We start from the raw sequence: 20382 nt of genomic DNA, 5'->3' as shown, positions 1-20382 counted from the left end.
ACTCTCTAATTTGGTCCTCTAGTTTTTTAGCCCATGCTCTGCCTTTTTGGATTAAACCAAACAAATCAAACAGTAAGGTAAGTATAAAAGGTAGAACATAAATATTTATTTCATAAGATAAATATGTACATAAACAGAACATCTACTTTAAACTTACACATTTTCCCATGATAAAATAAATTTAAATATAGTAATATTACATAAATAAACACATTATAACACAAACATATTATTTAGAAATTCCCCTTTAAGACAGACAATGGGCAAGTCGGCTTCCGGTTGCTTTGAGCCAAGGCATTACGACTCTAGCACTACATAGCTAGGCTGCAGGGCGGTGCCTGGGTTTGCTGAGTGATGTAGGAAAGCAACACGGACGACCGACTACACAGACTCTGACAAACACAGTTAAGTATATAACGCTATAGGATCAAAACAAAATGAAAAACAAATACACAGTGTTCATGATGCACGTATATGTGTGTGTTAAGCTCATCGTGTTTCACTGTCAGGAATGGGAATGGAGTTTATATGTTTGCGTGTATGGGGAACCAGTATTCTAATGGTATGCATGTGCATCCTCATCGCCTCAGCAGGAGATTACAGAAATGAGGTAGGTTTCTGTTTGTGTGTGTGTGTGTGTGTGTGTGTGTGTGTGTGTGTGTGTGTGTGCTTGTGTTACGCCAGTCAACAGAAATGGTCATCCTCTCACACAGTTTATTGGACTGGTTTATCTTTGCGGGCTTCTCCAGACCATTGGTTGTTTTTATCAACAGTTCAGCTGAGTCCAACCCTGCTCTGTTCTGCTCTGAATGTTGAAGAACTCTGTGACCCCCCCAGATCCTTCTCTCCTCAGTACACGCAGCTGAACATGATCACAGCGACTTCTCGCTCCCTCCCCGCCGTCAACTCTCATTCTTTTTTTCGGTTTCTTTCCTTCCCTCCTCTTCCTCCATCTCCTTTCCTCACTCGTTTCTCTGCTTTCTTATTTATGGTGCATATAAAACCCAAAGAACAGCAGGGAGAGAAATCAAAGTAGTGTTTGCAGCCTCATGGTGGCTTAACTCCCAAACAATAAGGGTTTGATTATGAGAGCAAGGGCTTTGAAGCACAAGGCATTGAAAACAGCCCATGGAACCATGAGTCTCAAAGCTCGGCTCTGTTAGGTCCGGCACAGGACATGCCCTGTCTTCTCAAACCAACCACTGACTTACCATTGTTGTTGTGAGGAAATAGGTCACACATTTGCAGGTTGTGGAATCTAGGCCAGGTCAACCAAATCCTTTGGAGCTTTAGTGGGATTTCTGTGAAGTTGCACAGGCCTGGATTTGGAAAGTCTCAAGCAACTTCAGGTCCTGCCGGTTACTGAGTTCAGCTTGTGTGTTGCCTTTTAAATCCTGACAGCAGAGACTCTTCAGATGCTTCATTAAGGGTCTGGATTTTGTGCAGATTTGGCCCCTCTGCAGAAAAAAACTTTTCTTTGCTCAGTGTCAGTGAAAATCGATTGTGATCTCTCAAGTTCTGCGATTGCTCTCGGGATTATATGTCAAAGCTTTATGTTTGTAGCAGGCCTGTCAGAAGTAATGTGTTAACACATACAAACACCTGTCCAAAAAAAGTCACTACCTGGATTTAAATAAGCAAATGGTTAAGAAAACTGGTGCATTAAAAACCATTTACTCTAACTGATGCATTGAGTAGCTTTTCATTTCTTAAACAACCAAGTTGGAAGACACATCTTGTTGTCATTCATTCATTCATTTTCTTTTCAGCTTAGTCCCTTTATTAATCAGGGGTCGCCACAGCTGAATGAACTGCCAACTTATCCAGCATATGTTTTACGCAGAGGATGCTCTTCCAGCTGCAACTTATCACTGGGAAACCCCCATACACTCTCATTCACACACATACACTACAGAAAATTTAGCTTACTTAATTCACCTATAGTGCATGTCTTTGGACTGTGGGAAAAAACCGGGGCACCCTGAGGAAACCCACATAAAAATAGGGAGAGCATGCAAACTCTACATAGAAATGCCAATTGGCCCAGCCGGGACTTAAACAAAACCTTCTTGCTTTGAGGTCACAACGCTACCCACTGCGCTATCTTGTTGTCATGTTAAATATATTAATATGTTTCAGAAAAGTCATATAATTGGCATGAATCAAGCAAAGAAAACATCTGAAGCGATTACAAAAACAACTAAAATTGGGTTAAGAACTTTCCAACACTTTTTTAAAAACTGCAAGTTTAGTGTGGAACCATCATCTATGTGGAAGAAATGTGGTCCACAAATATTTTAAATAAATGCAATCTGCACTCACTTTAACATCTGTTGAAGTCAAATTGTTAAAAAACAACAGTAGAACTCACAGCTATGTTTAATAATGGAAGTGAGAGGATCTCCGCATGCACAATGTGAAGGGAACTCAAGGGATTGGAACTAAACAGATGTGTAGCCTTAAGAAAACCACTTGTCAGTGAGGCTTATTAAAGGTCATGTGCTCCAGATTTGCTCTGTTCCACAGTTAAGGGTGCATGAAGGTAAGAAGAGAGGTGGATGTGCTATGATTTGGGGATGCTGCAGTTGGTCAGGTCTAAGTTCTGCAGTGGGTACGTTTACATGGACATAAGTGATCCAATTTTAATACAATTAAGACAATATTCTGCTTAAGAGTCTACCATGTAAACAGGGATTTTTGAATAGTTTAATCTGATTAAGGTCATAATCTTACTAAACAGAAATCGAATTAAGACATGTGGAGTATGCCGATTTTAGACGCATTATTGAAGTGCAGTGCAATCATGTAAACACCTTACTCAAACTATTACAGTCGTGTAGGAATTTCATTGCATTTTGTGACAGGATAGTCTATACACACAGCTGTTTGACACTATTCTCTGCAACTACCAAATCAGTGAAGGACCACAGACACCTGCATCACAAAACACTCGTCCAGCAGTTCATACTCGCATCCAATATCTTGTTTGTTATGGGGGGCATGCATGAAATGTTCCTGAATGAAAGTAAAAGTGCCAAACTGCAGGTAAACTAGACAAACTAAAAATGAAACACCAGAAATTGCATGAAACTCTGGAGGAAATGTAGATAGCGTAGTGATGCATTGACTTTAGTCGAATTATGTGCTATAACATGTAAAACGGGATCATAAAAGGAACATTCAAAAAGCATGTAAGCTTATGTAAACACCCTAATCACATTATTGTCTTATTGATGTCCATGTAAAATGAATCAATGTTATGTGCCAAAAAAATGAGGTGAGCTTTCTACCTGAATTTACTAAATGACCAGGTTAATCCATCAGTGGATTTTTTTTTCTTCTCTGACGGCATGCATATTCCAAGATGACAATTACAGTATTCATTATGCTCCCCCAACCACTCTTTCACAATTTGAGCACAAGACATTATGTTTGCACATGGATTGGCCACACAGAGTCCAAAACTTAACCCTATTGAGATTCTTTGGGATGTGCTGAAGAAGACTCACACAGCAGTCCAACTTTCCAAAATAATGCATCTCTGGATGGAAATCAATGTTGTGGCATCGTAGAATCATATTGAAACTTTTCCATGGCAAATGTGTGCATTAATCAATGCTTAGGATTAAATATTGCAGTGTGTAATACAATAACAATAATTTTAATAAAGTCACTATCTAAGGAAATCTTTTGTCAATACATGACCCATTTAAACATTGTGACTTTTCCCTTGACCCTTCTGAATTTGTATCTGTGTGCAGCATGTGGGCTGTGACCGGATCCTGGGCTCAGATGTGCGGGAAGATCGCTGCCGTGTTTGTGGAGGAGATGGAAGCAGCTGCCAGGTCATCGAGGGGGTCTTCAATGACTCCTTGTCTGAAGGAGGTACTAAGCATGTTCTTCTGAACAATTTGTAACAATATGTGCAAAAGAAACATTGCTAAAATACCATTTATCTCACTGAGGACCTGGACGTTGAAAAGTTTCCACAGACAATTCAGTTTCAGACGAACATTTGTATGAAAAAAAAAAAAATTTGGTGTTAAATTCAAGCAGTTTATTGGACATTTTTAGTAAAAACAGCTTGTGTCTTGACAGAGGTAGAGTATCTATAGCTGTGAATTTGGAACCCAAATGTTCAAATTTAGAACAGAGTTGAGGGCTGAGTTATTGTTCCTCTCCGTTTTGAATAGAGCTGAAACCATTTATTTCTGGGCCAATGTACAGATTAAAGCACAGTTCCCTCACTGACGTTTTAATTTAGCATTGGGGAATCATATTTTAACTGTAAATCCACAGTAATAAAAGTTGCACTTTGAAACAACTTTGCTTGTCTGCTGACGTTACTTAAGATCACATTAATCAACAGTCAAAAGCTATTTATGCATGGTTTAAGCACAAACCCTTTACATAAGCACTCGTCAGCATTAGCTTCTATTGTTTTTGTTCTCTTCAGAAGATTGTTGTTTGTTCAATCTTCCTTGTTTTTTGACTGTGGAAGCATGAACTGGCGTAGCTTTGACATCCTTTGACAAGTGGTGAAAAACTATTTAAATCACTTGCATTGTATGAGTGCTTAGAATAAACTACGTTTCTTAAGGGCAAGCCTCCAAAGTTAGCAAAACGTTATGTTTTAGAGTTTACACACACAAACAAAAAATGCAGTTTTATGAAAGAACTTTATTCAGTTTTGCCACATATAGAGTATATATTATGGTAGTGTGAAGAATGTGAAGAATGAATAATGGTCACAAAGTCTGTGATTGGTTGCCATAACAAATACACCTGTATCTCCCAATAATGATACCATATCTCTGCACACATATGCACACAAATTAAAGTATACTTTGGCCTTTACTTTATTTTCGGGGACAAAAACAGTGCAAATGTACAACAAACATCAAAAAAAGCAATGTATCTTCTTCAAATGTCCTCATAGTGTCCTTCAGAAGATGAATACAGTAATTCTTTTCCTCTTAACGTTTAAGTGAAGCCTGCAAATGCACATCTGAGACTGCTTTTTATCTTGTTAACTGAAGTAACACAAGCCTGATGCTTGAATTGAGGAGCTCCCCCCCGCCTAACCTCAGAAAGTCAGTGTGTATATGTGTGTGACAGGCTTTGAGCAGCCTTGGCAAGTTCCTCTGGTATCTGGGAGAGTATTTTGAGGCTTGGATCAAACCCAGAAGTCCAAGCGAACTGGATTGTCTAGGACGTAAGGGAGATTGTTGCTTTTTTGCTCTAGTGGCACACACTGACCTCTTCAACTCCCCTGATAATTCTGCTTTCCTGTTCTCCAGTTAGCGCTTTCTCAGCTTGAGTTGTCAGTAAGCACGCTTCCCTGTCAGTTATTGAAGTAAGAACTGGGAAATGTTAACATGACTTTGCACTTTGAGCAGAACCGTTGCTAATGGGGTGAAAAGGTGTGAACAATTTTAGGGGTTTGCAGACTTTAGTGGGGGGTTTAGCAACTCTACTAGTGTAATTAAGTGTATTTTTCCCAAAAATGTGCTGAGAGTTGTTTTTCATATTTCAAAGCCTCTGTTCTTCCTTAAAAAAAATTATGATTTCTTTGCGGTATGTTCTGACACTGAACAGACGCGAGAAGTGATCGAGTCGTGTTGTCAAGAATGAAAAGAAAATCAGCTCACTATAAAAGAAAAGGAAGGATGAAGGCCAAAAGCAGTTTAATGGTATAACGCGAAGTTATGGTGAAGTAAAACCTTTTCTACTACTTATTACTACTTATTTTTATTGTACATTTTATTAAGTACAATAGACAGACATATAAAATCATGTTTTTTAAGCTATAGCTTTTTATAAGAATTAAAAGTAATTCAAGATGCCAAAAAATAAAAATGCCAAAAATGCATTTGTAAACATTGTAAATTTTGGCTCGATATTTTTTACAGATGCACTCTAACAAAGTTCAAAAGTTATAATTTTTTTAAAGATACCTTTATAAAAATTGTAACAGTTATAAAACTGTAAAGCAATGATTTAAATTTTTTATTTGCGGTGTCAAATGATTACACTGTTAATTCTAATTAAACACAGAGTGTATCGACTAACCAATGTAATTAATTAATTGTTTCAAATTTGGCTAGGAAATGAAGTCATTGAGTCATTTATTCATTTGCTTTATTGCTACATTGTTAATCCTTGTGTGCTGTTGGGGTTGTTTTTATTTATTTTGAGTCTTAATTTGGCCATAGTTTTCTCTGTGTTTCAACAAATGGAATTATTTTAGGTGACATCTTATTTTGACACATTTTGGTAAAAAATGCTTTGAAAACAACAATATACTCTGGGCAAGTGTACTTCCCTTTTGTTATGTTGGTGGCTGTTTTTCCCCATTTGACTTCCATTATAATGACTTTTTTTTGATTGACCTATTAACACTTTACAATGCAGAAGCTTCAAAATGTTGTGGCATCTTGGGAAACGTATTGATTTTTGCTGTAGGAAATGATACATTGACAGTTTAAAGATACCATACACTACCTGACAAAAGTCTTGTCGTCGATCCCAGTTGTAAGAGCAACAAATAATAACTTGACTTTTAATTGATGATTTGGAAAAGTGGCAGAAGGTTGATTTTTCTGATTAATCATCTTTTGAACTGCATCCCAATCATCACAAATACTGCAGAACACCTATTGGTACTCACAAGGACCCAAGATTCTCACAGAAATCCGTCAATTTTTGTAAAGGAAAAATCATGGTTTGGGGTTACATTCAGTATAGGGGTGTGCAAGAGATCTGCAAAGTGGATGGCAACATCAACAGCCTGAGGTATCAAGACATTTGTGCTCCCCATTTCATTACAAACCACAGGAGAGGGCAAATTCATCAGCAGGATTGCTTCAGCCTCCACATCAAAGTTCCTGAAAGCAAAGAAGGTCAAGGTGCTTCAGGATTGACCAGCCAAGTCAGCAGACATGAACATCATGGAGCATGTCTGGGGTAAGATAAAGGAGGAGGGATTGAAGATGAATCGAAAGAATCTTGATGAACTCTGGGAGTCCTGCAAGAACGCTTTCTTTGCCATTCCAGATGACTTTATTAATAAGTTATTTGAGTCATTGCAGAGATGAATGATTGCAGTCGTCCTAGCTCACGGGAGTCATACACAATATTCATTCTTTTTCCACTGCACCATGACTTTATATTCTATACTGTACATTATTTCTGTTAAGTGACAAGACTTTTGTCTAAGCAAAGTCAGACCTTACTGTCCTAATGAAATAATTAAAAATCAAAGCATGATCATATTTTATTTTAGTAAAATAAGCATAATTTAGAGGCCTTTGCCTTCAATATAAGAAACTTTTGATACCAAACAATCAGCTAGAAGTCAAGCTATTATTTGTTGTTCCTAAAACTTGGGATAGGCGACTTTTGTTAGTTTCATAATATCATAACCAGCCAGAATTGATCCAGTGAACAGGCTTTGAGGGACAGCAGCAGTTTAGATGTTCAGCGTGGGTTTGGTGTTGTTGAATGTCAGTCTGCTGGACTGAAGGTTATTCTCAGCTGCAGGAAGCTTCAGTGAACCACTCCCTGGGCGGCCGACAGAAGAAACACTGACCGCAGTGGCTCGCCGAGGCCCAGATGATGGCCTATTTTTGGTTCGTGCAGTGTTTGTGTTGAATTTTGGAGCATACAAATACAATTTAAACAAAGACACACATTTTATTTAGAAATGCGGTTAGTGAATGAGGTTCTTTCAGGCATTGTTCTCCACAAAATATGCCAGCTGAGTGACCAATCTACACGAATGACCACTAATGATTTGACTGCTTCTCACTCTCTGTGTATGTGGGTACATGTTTTGAGTGATTTAGTATATATATTTGGGTTCTTATTCAGAGCCAGTTCCAAAAATACAGTGTTTTTATGGCTCAATCTGAAGTATTATGTATGGATACATGGGCACAGATTGTTCAGTTCCAAAACGGTTTACTTTTTTTATTTGGTTCTGTTAAGTGAATGAAAACATGTAGTATTATGAATAAATTTACGCTGGTAATGGAATTAATCTGATCATCTCAACCTTCTCCTCATGTTTGATTCTAAAGAGAAATCAAACCACTTTTTATTGTCACATCATTAGCAGCACATGTACTACAATGAGTGAAAAGCTTAGGTGCTGGCTCCAGACAGACAGTGCAAAATACAACGACGTACTCCAAAACTAAACAATATATGTCACCATCCTTCAGTTTGTCTCCATTCCCCTAGAGGTCCCCGTGTTTCCCCTCTGTATTTGTTCTTCCTCATGTGTTCTTGTTTACTTAATTTAGATCACCTGTGACTTGTTCCAGCCAGTGTATTTAAGTTGTCACTTTGTCTGTGTTCCTCACTCGGTGTTTGAGTCATCTCTGGTGAACTTGCCTTGCGTTTCCCTTGATCTCCTGAGCTACATCTAGTAAGAGTGTTTTATTTTCCTTGTTGCTGACAGCATTAATTATCTGTTTGTTTTCTCCCCTCGTGGAGTTTTCTTTACATGTTTATTATACTGTTAGAGTATTTTGTATACCTCATTCTGAGAAGAACCTAAGTTGTCTGTTTTGCTACCTCATTTTTGAGAAGAACCTAAGTTGATATTTTTTTTAATAAATGCTTGTTTTCCGGATTCCCTCTTGGAGTGTTTTCGTGTGGGTCCAACACAACTTCCTCTGTGGCTTAGTGGTATACACATCGGTTTCCACACCAGAGACCCGGGTTCAAGACCCAGTCGTGACAGAAACACCGAGTCAGACATGGACCCAGAGGCACTCAGTACCAAAGAACTGTTGGCAGTGATTGGCAGTCATGAAGCTTTGTTCCAGCGTCATGAAGAGGTTCTCCGTCGTCAAGTGGAGGTGATGACAAAACACTCAGAGCTCCTTGCTGATGTCACGTTGTCCATTCGGCAACTCTTTCAAAGCCTTCCTGGGGTTTCTTCTCCTGCTTCTCCTGCTGCACCACCCCTAAGTACCAACAGTCCTCCCATAGCTCCAGTAGCTGCTGCAGAGCCCAGACTTCCACCCCCCAAGCCATTCTCTGGAGATCCTAGTTCCTGTCAGGGATTTCTCACCCAGTGCTCTCTCACTTTTGAGCTTCAGCCCTCAAGTTTTCCCACTGACCGCTCAAAGATCGCTTATATTATCACCCTTCTGACTGACAAGGCATTGTCTTGGGCCTCTGCGGCATGGGAGTCCCAGCCTAGTTATTGCCAGTCATACACAGCCTTTGAGAAGGAATTCAAGAAGGTGTTCAATCACCCAGTTAGTGGACAGGAGGCTTCCAAACGTCTCCTTACTCTCCGTCAAGGTCCTCGCAGCGCTGCAGACTTCGCCATTGAATTTCGAACTATTGCAGCAGGTAGTGGATGGAATGACGAGGCCTTAAGAGTCTGCTTTTTGGGCGGATTAGCTGAATCCATTCAAGATGAGATGGCCACCCGGGAACCAGCCAAAGACCTAGAATCCCTTATTGATATGGCCATTCGCCTTGATATTCGCTTGAGAGAACGGAGAATGACTCGAGGCAGAGCATCCCATTCCCAAACTCCTGTTCACAAACCTGCATCTCCAGTTCATGCGCCACCAGTCAGACTTCTCCCAGTCAATGAACAAGCTCCCGAGCCTCCAGAAGATATGCAGCTAGGTCGTTCCAGACTCTCTCCCAGTGAAAGGGACAGACGGATGAGGGAGCGACGATGCCTTTACTGTGGTATGTCTGGTCATTTTCGATCCACTTGTCCAGAACTATCGGGAAACGAGGGTCCCCACCGAGTTACAGGAGGACTGTGATGGGGAAAATAAGAGTTCCTCCTGCCAACACCGTTCTAGCTCTCAAAGCTATTTTGTCCTGGGAGAGTCATCAGTTCCCAGTCCAGGCAATGATCGATTCAGGGGGATTCAGGATCTAATTTCATAGATCTCTCCTTGGCCAAGAAACTTAAGATTCCTACCCACCTTCTCCCTCATCCCCAGTCAGTAACTGCTTTGGATGGTAGACCCCTTGAACCCGGCAAAGTAACTGAGGCCACTCAGTCCCTGAAGCTTACCATTGCTAAACATCAGCAGGAGGAGACTTTCTACCTTATTGACTCTCCCGAGTATCCGGTCATTCTAGGTCATCCCTGGTTGCACAGACATAATCCCCATATCAACTGGTCTACTGGTTCCATTCTAGATTGGAGTCCTTCATGTCACTTCACCTGTTTTACCCATAGCCTCTCTGCCCCTCATCCCGAGCCTCAAGATTCTGTAGATCTGTCTCAAGTTCCCGCTGTCTATCATAAGTTTAGGGCAGTATTCAGTAAGTCTCGAGCCACCTCTTTGCCACCTCACCGCCCATACAACTGTGCAATTGACCTTCTCCCCGGTTCCTCTCCTCCTAGAGGCAGAGTCTTCTCCCTATCTCCCCCTGAACAGGCTGCTATGAATGCTTACATCCAAGAGTCCCTGGCAACTGGCATCATCCGAGCCTCCACTTCCCCTGCTGGTGCTGGCTTCTTCTTTGTGGGGAAGAAGGATGGGGGGCTTAGGCCTTGTATCGATTACCGAGGTCTTAACAAGATAACCATTCGGAATCGATATCCCCTGCCTCTTATGGCTACTGCCTTTGAGCTGCTGCAGGGAGCTTCCATTTTTACCAAGCTCGACCTTCGCAATGCCTACCATCTGGTGCGGATACGGCAAGGAGATGAATGGAAGACTGCTTTTAACACCCCCACAGGCCACTATGAATACCTGGTGATGCCTTTCGGCCTTACCAATGCCCCTGCCGTGTTCCAGGCACTTATCAACGACGTCCTCCGAGACATGTTAAATATATTTGTATTCGTTTATCTGGACGATATACTTATATTTTCCAAGTCCATGGAGGAGCACGAGGGCCATGTCAGCAGGGTTCTCCAAAGACTCCTTGAAAACCATCTCTTTGTCAAGCCAGAAAAATGTGAGTTTCATGTTTCCCTGACTAAGTTTCTTGGGTACATTGTCACCCCTGGTCACCTGGAGATGGACCCTAGTAAGATTAAAGCTGTTCTCAACTGGCCTATTCCAACCACAGTAAAAGAGGTGCAACGGTTTGTGGGCTTTGCAAACTTTTACAGGAAGTTTATCAGGAATTTCAGCTCAGTTGTGGCTCCCTTGACAGCACTGACAAAGGGAGGAGGAGTCAAGATTGAATGGGGTCCTAAAGCAGCGGCTGCCTTCCAGGATCTCAAGGATCGATTCACCTCAGCTCCCATACTCCCTATCCCTAATCCAGACATACCCTTTATGGTAGAGGTAGATGCCTCAGATGTGGGTGTAGGAGCCATTTTATCACAGAGGAATGAGGATGGAAAACTACACCCCTGTGCTTTCATGTCACGTCGCCTGTCTAATGCCGAGCGCAACTACCACGTGGGGGACCGAGAGCTGCTTGCTGTTAAGTTGGCCTTGGAAGAATGGCGCCATTGGCTTGAGGGCGCTCGACATCCTTTCCAGGTACTTACAGACCATAAGAACCTAGAATATCTCCAGCAGGCCAAGCAACTGAACCCTCGGCAGGCTCGATGGTCTCTGTTTTTCAACAGATTTCAGTTCATCCTGACTTATAGACCCGGTTCCAAGAACCTTAAGCCTGATGCCTTGTCCCGAGCCTACTCTCCAGAGACGCATGAAAAACCTGTTTCTTCTATTATTCCTAGTTCAAGGATTGTTGCCCCCCTCAGATGGGATCTGGAACAAGTGGTCCGTAAGGCTCAAACCAAAGAACCTGATCCAGGGAATGGACCGTTGGGGGCTCTATATGTCCCTCGAGCAGTGCGAGCTCAGGTCTTGCAGTGGGGTCATGAGTCTGTATTGACCTGCCACCCAGGTAGTTCCCGTACTTTAGAATTCCTCCGACGTCGCTTTTGGTGGCCTTCCATAAAGGAAGATGTTAAAGGTTATGTGGAGGCCTGCCAAGTATGTTGTCAGGGAAAATCATCACACCAGCGACCTCAGGGACTGCTCCATCCCTTACCTGTTCCCCACAGGCCTTGGTCACACCTTTCCCTGGATTTCATTACAGGACTTCCACTCTCCCAGGGCAACATGGTCATATTGGTTGTGGTGGACCGATTTTCCAAGGCTGCCCGGTTCATTCCTCTGCCCAAGTTGCCATCGGCTAAAGAGACTGCTGAGCTCATAATAAGCCATGTTTTCAGAGTTTTTGGCATTCCCCAAGACATTGTTTCTGACCGAGGTCCACAATTTCTGTCCAGATTCTGGGGGGCTTTTTGCAGACTCTTCGGAACCACTGCCAGCCTATCATCCGGGTTCCATCCTGAGTCTAATGGTCAGACAGAACGAGTTAACCAAGATTTGGAAACCACTCTACGGTGCATGGCAGCCAATAACCCCACCACTTGGTCATCTTACATAATGTGGGCTGAATATGCCCACAACACCCTCAAGTCCTCAGCCACCGGACTTTCCCATTTTGAATGCCAATTTGGTTATTCCCCTCCATTGTTTCCTGAGAAAGAGGTCCAGGTGGGAGTTCCCTCAGCCCAGCACTTTGTTCGACGCTGTCGACGAACCTGGAGGAGAGCTAGAAGCGCTCTCCTTCGAACCTCCCTGAGATACCAACATCAGGCTAATCGCCGTCGTCGAAGGCCTCCTACTTTCCGGGTTGGCCAGAGAGTCTGGTTGGCCACTAAGAACCTTCCACTCCGGGTTGAGTCGAGAAAATTGTCCCAGAGGTTCATCGGGCCATTTAGAATAGCCAGGAAAGTTAACCCTGTTTCTTATCGTTTGTATCTTCCTCGTTCACTTAGAATTAATCCCACATTTCATGTCTCTTTATTAAAACCTGTCTTGTCTTCTCCCTTTGCCCCCCCTCGCAGACCCCCTCCACCTCCCAGGATCATTGACGGCCAGCCAGCCTACACGGTCCACCGGATACTGGATTCCAGGAGGGTCCAGAACTCACTTCAGTATCTGGTTGACTGGGAGGGCTACGGGCCAGAGGAGCGCTCCTGGATTCCTGCCAAAGACATCTTGGACCCTAGTTTAATCCGGGAGTTTCATACCCAGAGGCCAGGGTGTTCTGGTAGGAACGTCAGGAGCCGTTCCTAAAGGAGGGGGTCCTGTCACCATCCTGCAGTTTGTCTCCATTCCCCTAGAGGTCCCCGTGTTTCCCCTCTGTATTTGTTCTTCCTCATGTGTTCTTGTTTACTTAATTTAGATCACCTGTGACTTGTTCCAGCCAGTGTATTTAAGTTGTCACTTTGTCTGTGTTCCTCACTCGGTGTTTGAGTCATCTCTGGTGAACTTGCCTTGCGTTTCCCTTGATCTCCTGAGCTACATCTAGTAAGAGTGTTTTATTTTCCTTGTTGCTGACAGCATTAATTATCTGTTTGTTTTCTCCCCTCGTGGAGTTTTCTTTACATGTTTATTATACTGTTAGAGTATTTTGTATACCTCATTCTGAGAAGAACCTAAGTTGTCTCTTTTGCTACCTCATTTTTGAGAAGAACCTAAGTTGATATTTTTTTTAATAAATGCTTGTTTTCCGGATTCCCTCTTGGAGTGTTTTCGTGTGGGTCCAACACAACTTCCTCTGTGGCTTAGTGGTATACACATCGGTTTCCACACCAGAGACCCGGGTTCAAGACCCAGTCGTGACAATATACTATTAGCAATGTTGACAATGAATATGTAAAAGACAATAAATACGTGAAAAACAATAAATACATAAAGAAAAACACACATTACACACGTGTAGACACAGATAGCCAGTAGACAGTCAAAAAGGTGTACACACAGTTCGACTGTTGATGGAAAGTTATTGTAGGCAATATTGTTTTAAGTAAGGATTCGATTGAAGTGCAGTTCATGCTACATCTTGATGGTATGCAGTGAGGGTATATAGAAAGAGTTTGTGTGAGGTGTGTCAAGTGTTCATCAGCCTTATAGTCTGTGGGAAGAAGCTTTCCTTTAGTCGGCTGGTGCATGACTGGATGCTGCGGAACCGTCTGCATGAGAGTAGTGGAGAGAATAGTTTATGGCTTGGGTAGCTGGAGTCACTGATGATTCTCTCAGCTTTCCTCATGCACCACCTGGTGTAGATGTCCTGGAGAGAAGAAAGCTCACCTCCTACAATGTGGCCAGCAGTTTGCACAACCCTAAGTAGAGCATTGCGATTGCTGCTGGTGCTTTTTCCATACCAGGTGGTGATGGAGCCAGACAGGATGCTCTCCACAGTGCAGGTGTAGAATGAATGGAGGATATGGGGGCTCATTCCAAACCTCCTGAGGCCCCTGAGGAAGAAGAGGCATTGTGTCTTCCTCAGAACTGCATCTGGGCGAGCAGTCCATGTCAGATTCTCAGCGATGTGGACTCCAAGATTAGTACGTTATGTAGTGGTGTTTTGGAAAAATGAATGGTATAGTATTTGTGATATTTGGGGAAAACAATTAAATGTAATTAATTTTATAAGAATATTTAGGTCTTATTTAATGTCAGTTTCGTTTTTTTAAATAAATGATTCAATTGTTCCTTTTGTTATCTGTTTTTCTAGAAAAAATATACATTTTACTCAAACACTTGACTACAAATTGTAAATCCAGAGAAACTGAGATTTTTTAAGTCTAAGATTATCAATGTTTTTATAGCAGTATGATGAAAATACAATAAAAAATGCTGCTAGCTGTTTATTTAAAGTGTTCTTTTAACTTACCATGGATTTACTAGGGTAGCTACAGTAAAGGTAAGAATTCACCAAGCTTGAACTTTCAAATGCAGTGTAATGCGAAACTTCATTATAATGACTTATAATGAAACTTCATCTCACGTGCCGCATTCGCATGTCTAAAAAATTTGATGTTTATGGAGCGAAAACTGTAGTGTGATCGCGGCTTTCTAATAGAAGTAGTTTTACCTACTATTACTAGTTTAACAAACTATTAAGATTATCTAAAATTAGTTAGAAAAGTATCTGCATACTGGAATGGAGTTTAGTTGTTTTACGACTTTTCGTGGCCAAAAACATCCTCTCACATTATTGGTGCTGTGTAAGCATTATCTATTGTACATAGATTTAAAAATAAATTGAAACTATTGCATGCTTTATGATATGGTGTAATAAATGTAAACGTTTCTTATGATTTACCACATATATGTAGACACTGCATGAAAAATTATGTCAAACAATTTACTTGATAGTCTTGGAAAAGTCATGGAATTTTTGTAGTAAAAATGCAAATGAACCCTTATAGTAAATACATTAATTAATATTACTCAGTGGTTAAAGACGTTAAACTGTAACAAGCACATTACAAGTTATAAAGTAAGTTGAACTGAATTGCTTTACTAATTAATGGAATATTAAAAAAAAGCAAACTAAATCAGAATTCTTCAATTGGTTATGATCCCCATGTTTAGTTGGTTTGTATATGGTTTAATGTTTTGTGGCAGTTTTTACCACATTGCCTGTTGAGTGATTATAACAAGATCCCCATCTGTGGCAGGACTGGATTGAAAAATTAGCTTTCTTTTTTTACTCTTCGGTCAGAGGCTGGAGCTGTTTGTAAGCCTGTGGTGGAATCTGGCCTTAAACACATTGTGTGTTGGGCAGCAGAACTGAGGGACGTTGCCCAGGAATTCAGTTGGAATCTCAAACCTCTGCATATCCCATCACAGTCACTCTCGCTGAAACACCACAAACTGCATTGTTCTCTTGCTATGAATAAATGTATGCATATGTGTGTGTGTGTTTTTTTCCTCAGGTTATGAAGAGGTGGTCAGAATCCCCAAAGGATCTGTATTCATACACATCCAAGAGCTCAACATCTCTCTGAATTACTTGGGTGAGACACCATTTTTCATGGTTTGACTTAAATATGAACCTCTCATGAGAACCAGAACTAATACTCTGTTGGGGTTAATGGATTTTGTAAAGAGCTTCTACACTAAATTAAAAGTACAGATTCAAGATGCTTTAAGGTGCCTCTTGTGGATCAGCTGAGATGGTTTTTGACTTTTTCACTTTTTAAAATGAAGTGTTGTACAGTGAAATCGGTTAATGTTTGTTTATGAGGGCAGTTTTTGTAAGTATTAAAGTATGTTTTAATATCTGTTCATCTAACTGTCATGCAACAAAACTTTATGCTTTTGTATGTCAAAAGAAAGAGAGAAACTACTAACAAACTGCCTACTAACATTTGATTGCTGTTGAGCACGTACCCATTTATCACTGATTGGCCATTGTGTTCACATGCTCAACAGAAATGACTCTGATTGGCCATGAAGGTCATCAGTCCACCACTGTTCATTGTGTGCAAACGCAGATACAAGAAAATTAAGCATTTCTAAGCTGCGAAGATCAGTCAATGCATCAGCTGATCGCTCGTATGTCAGTGTGAGCAGATCAGCTCATTGATGCAAATTTCCTGTATCTGTGTGTTCACTCGGTGAACAACTGTGAACTGAAGACTTATCATAGTCATTTTTGTTGAGCATGTGAACACAATGGCCAATCAGCCGTGTTTAAGAACATGCTCAACAGCACTCAATTGTTAGCGGGAAATGGACGTTATAACAAAATACACAATGGCTGCTTTTCAATCCTTCTTCAAAATATCTTTATTTGTGTCTAGCAGAAGAAATAAACAAAGAACTTTTGAACAAGTGAAGGTAGAGTCAATGATGACAGAATTATTTTTTGGGGTGAACTATTCCTTCAAAGCAAATTTTATTTAATTTTTTTTGACCCAGTGCTCATTGTGTACTCACCTAAGATTGAAAACAACTAGTTGTTAGTATAATATACTAGCATAAATAGGCCTGTTACGATATCTATTTTTTTGGTTGTACGATATTTTGCACCAAAATGTATTGCAATAAATGATATTATTGTCACTTTATTTTATGCCACTTATTATACAATGCCAAAATTCAAGTACACTCTACTATAGAACACATAATATCTTATTCTTAAGAATATTTAATTGAATTATAGTCATTTTAACAATGTAATAATGAGGCATTGGAATCAGAATGTCCCAAATCAATTCTAATAAATGTTAACAAAAAAGTGCAAGGCAAAAAGTAACAGAGGCTGCGATATCTGCTATGAGATCTATTTTCAGTTGTCAGACCCCAAATGAAACCATACTAAGTAACATTACAAATTAATTTATAGTAAATACTATAAAGTTTTTTTTACCCATACTAACACTAACAGCTCCAACAGAGATAGAGAGGTTGCACAATTAGCTAAAATGTTGCAAGAATTGTTTTTTATGTATAGACGATGTATATTGCATTACCAAAATTGATTGAGGTCATGTCGATGTGTTGTGTGGTAACTAATTCTGCATTTTTTCAGTGCCAAATAGTCTGTTATGTATTGCGGCCTGCTAATTATTTCCATTATCACCAGTGTTGAAGAGCAAAGGGGATCAGTACTTCATCAATGGCAAGCTGACCATCGATACACCGCGCCGCTTCGACATTGCCGGTGGTACCTTCCACTACCGGCGACCCGCCAATGAACCAGAGACCCTGGAAGCTCTCGGACCTACCAACATGACCCTGATCGTGATGGTAAGTCAGAGATGCTGGGTGGTCTGTTCAAGCAGGATATTTGTGCTCTGCCTCTGTTGGTACAGATGCCTCAGAATTTAGACAGCTGCAATGTATTTGCTATGGGGTCAAGTGTAATTTTCTGGACAAATGTTATTTAAAGCTGAAGTGCTTTTTTTTTGTTAAAAAACTTTTGGTATCTTGGTTTGATTTGCTGGAGGAACAATGGGAAAGCCACTTGTAGGTTAATTGCCTGAAAAGTGTAAACAATGTAGATTTGTTTTTCGATTGGCCGTTCAGATTAGCCCGGCAAAGCAACCACGGTTCATTTTGGGTCAGAACTATATGTCCGAGCAATGGAAGATGTGGATTTTTTGTGAAATTTACCAAAAACTTACTTTATTTACTATTAAAAGGGTTAATTCCATTTTGAAGATCCATCCAAGTTTAAAATGAGATCTTTCTTAAAGGCAAAATATATATATGTTTATTCAAATACAAAAAAACTGTAGACTTGTAATATATACAGTATTTAACTGACTTACATTATTCCAAATGTTTTGAATAAATGAAGAATGTTGAAATGAAAATTAGCACTTTTTACTAAGACACAGTTCATGCAGTTCGTTTAGGCAGGTGTGAATGTACCAATTGCACTCAAGTGCGCACCAAAAGTGGACCAAAAAAGCGTACCAAGATCTCCTTGAAGAGGTGGTCTCGGTAAGCCATGTCCCAGTTTGACAAAATTTACTGACGCACAGACACACTCAGTATAAAAACACTGTTCCCAGATCAGCTTCTGTACATGTGATTTAAAGAAGAGCGAAAGGGGAAACTTTGGGATTTGAGTGTGTTTTTAAACAGACAAATACACTTAATAATGTGTAAATGTTCATCCTGGAATCTTTTATTTTAAATACTTTTTTGTCTTAAATGAGCACAAACAGGTATGAAAGTAATCGAATACTTTCTTTTTTCCCTTTATTTTTATGCAAAGAACATACAGAGAATATACAGAGATTTTATCATACATAGTAAAACCCACTTCAACAAACCCTAAATACACTGCCTAAAGAAGGAAAAAAGAAAGGTAATTATAAAAACAATAATAATAGAAAAAAATGCTTAATTTTTTTAAATAAAAGAAGAAAAATAAATAAATAAAATAACAATAAATACATAGATAAATAGAGTGACAACAGTAATGGGTTATACGATCAGGGATAATGTTGTAGGTTAACATAGAAAAAGCTTGAGGTTCTGGACAGAGAAAGAAAATACAAAAGGATTACAAAAAAAAAGATTTCAGTTACATACAAGACAGCCATATTATTCCCCAGGAAGTACACTTATAGCAGAGAAATATGATAGTAAGGGTTGCCAAACATATGAGAATTTGCTAGAAACTCTAATTGAATATTTAATTTTTTACAAGTATAAAAATAACATCAGATTTTGCAGCCAGTGTGATGATTTAGGTGGATTTAAAGATTTCCAGTGCAGTAAAATTTGTCTGCGAGCCAGCAAAGATGCAAAGACTATTATGTTTTGTTGTCTTTGAGTTAGACTCAGTCCGTCAGGTGGAATGCCAGACAAAGCAAACTCTGCACATGCCCTAAGCTGTACTTCACACACGTATAGAGTAAGCTTAGGGCACATCCAAAACATGTGAGACAAGTCTGCTTCGCCTGTGTGACATCTTATACAGGTCTTGTCAAAAGTAGAGTTAAAAGAGGCTATCTGTGATCTACTTAGATGTATTCGTTGTATAGTTGTATAGTTTTGGAAGAACTATCATTTTAACACAGTTTACCCTGCCTGCCAGGGACAGGTAGAGCATCCTCCATTTCTGAAGCTCAGATTTAAGTTTACTCAAAAGAGTTGTAAAGTTCTTTTCATATAATCCTTTGAAGTTTGGTGTGATATTAATACCCAAATATTTAAACTCAGATCTTGTCATGTGGAAGGGAAACACAGAGTCGGGCATTTGCCTGGCAAGTGTATTTACAGGCATACATTCACTTTTGGAAATATTTAACTTGTACCTTGAGAAGGTTCCAAAATCATCTAAAACTTTGAGAATGTCGCTGATGCATGAAAAAGGATCTGAGATGTAAAGGAGTATGTCATCAGCATATAATGAGAGCTTGTGTTCGACACCCCACCTAACTATTCCATGAAAACCAGGTATAGACTTTAATGTTATAGACAGTGTGTCTATTGCGATTGTAAATAAAAGATGACTTTATGGGCACCCCTGCCGAGTGCCCCTTAATAAATAAAAGGTTTTTGACCTCCATTTATTAGTAAGCACAGAGGCAACTGGAGAAGAGTACAACAATTGGATCCATTTGGTTAAACTGGGGCCAAATCCAAACTGATTCATAGCGATAAAAAGATAATCCCATTCCACTCGGTCAAATGCCTTTTCGGCGTCTAATGATACTAAAATTTCAGGTACGTCCTGTGATATGGGCGGGGTAGGGGGGTGTAGAGAACATTTAAGAGACAGCGGATATTGGAAAAGATATGACGCCCTTTTAGAAAACCGGTCTGATTAGCTCTAAGCGAATAGGCATTAATTTTGCTAAGATTTTGACATCTGCATTCTGCATCTGACGATATGAACTACATTTAGTTGGATCTTTTTGGGTCTTCAACAAAAGAATAAACAGTGCTTCGTTGAGAGAGCTTGGTAGAGTTCCTTGAGAAAAAGTGTACAAACATGTTTAAAAGTAATGGGGATAATTTAGCAGAAAGCTTCTTATAGAAATCGATGGGAAAGGCATCAGGGCCTGGGGTCTTGCCACTCTGTAATGCTGATATG

General features: G+C 40.1%; 1 protein-coding gene across 4 annotated transcripts in view; it reads left to right on the top strand.

Moving 5' to 3' along the window:
* adamts10 (ADAM metallopeptidase with thrombospondin type 1 motif, 10) overlaps positions 1–20382 on the top strand; it is a 92696-nt gene that overhangs the window by 58881 nt on the left and 13433 nt on the right. For all 4 annotated transcript variants that reach the window (XM_005166873.6, XM_009303901.5, XM_073909677.1 and 1 more), the window contains 3 exons: positions 3762–3885; positions 15758–15838; positions 17413–17576. In XM_005166873.6, coding sequence (XP_005166930.1) covers positions 3762–3885; positions 15758–15838; positions 17413–17576 — 369 coding nt within the window. The remainder of the gene's footprint in view (positions 1–3761; positions 3886–15757; positions 15839–17412; positions 17577–20382) is intronic.

Source organism: Danio rerio, chromosome 8 (assembly GCF_049306965.1).
Source record: "Danio rerio strain Tuebingen ecotype United States chromosome 8, GRCz12tu, whole genome shotgun sequence".
Lineage (NCBI taxonomy): Eukaryota > Metazoa > Chordata > Actinopteri > Cypriniformes > Danionidae > Danio > Danio rerio.
Note: the sequence above shows the minus strand (reverse complement) of the source record. Positions and strands in the feature narration are given on the sequence as shown.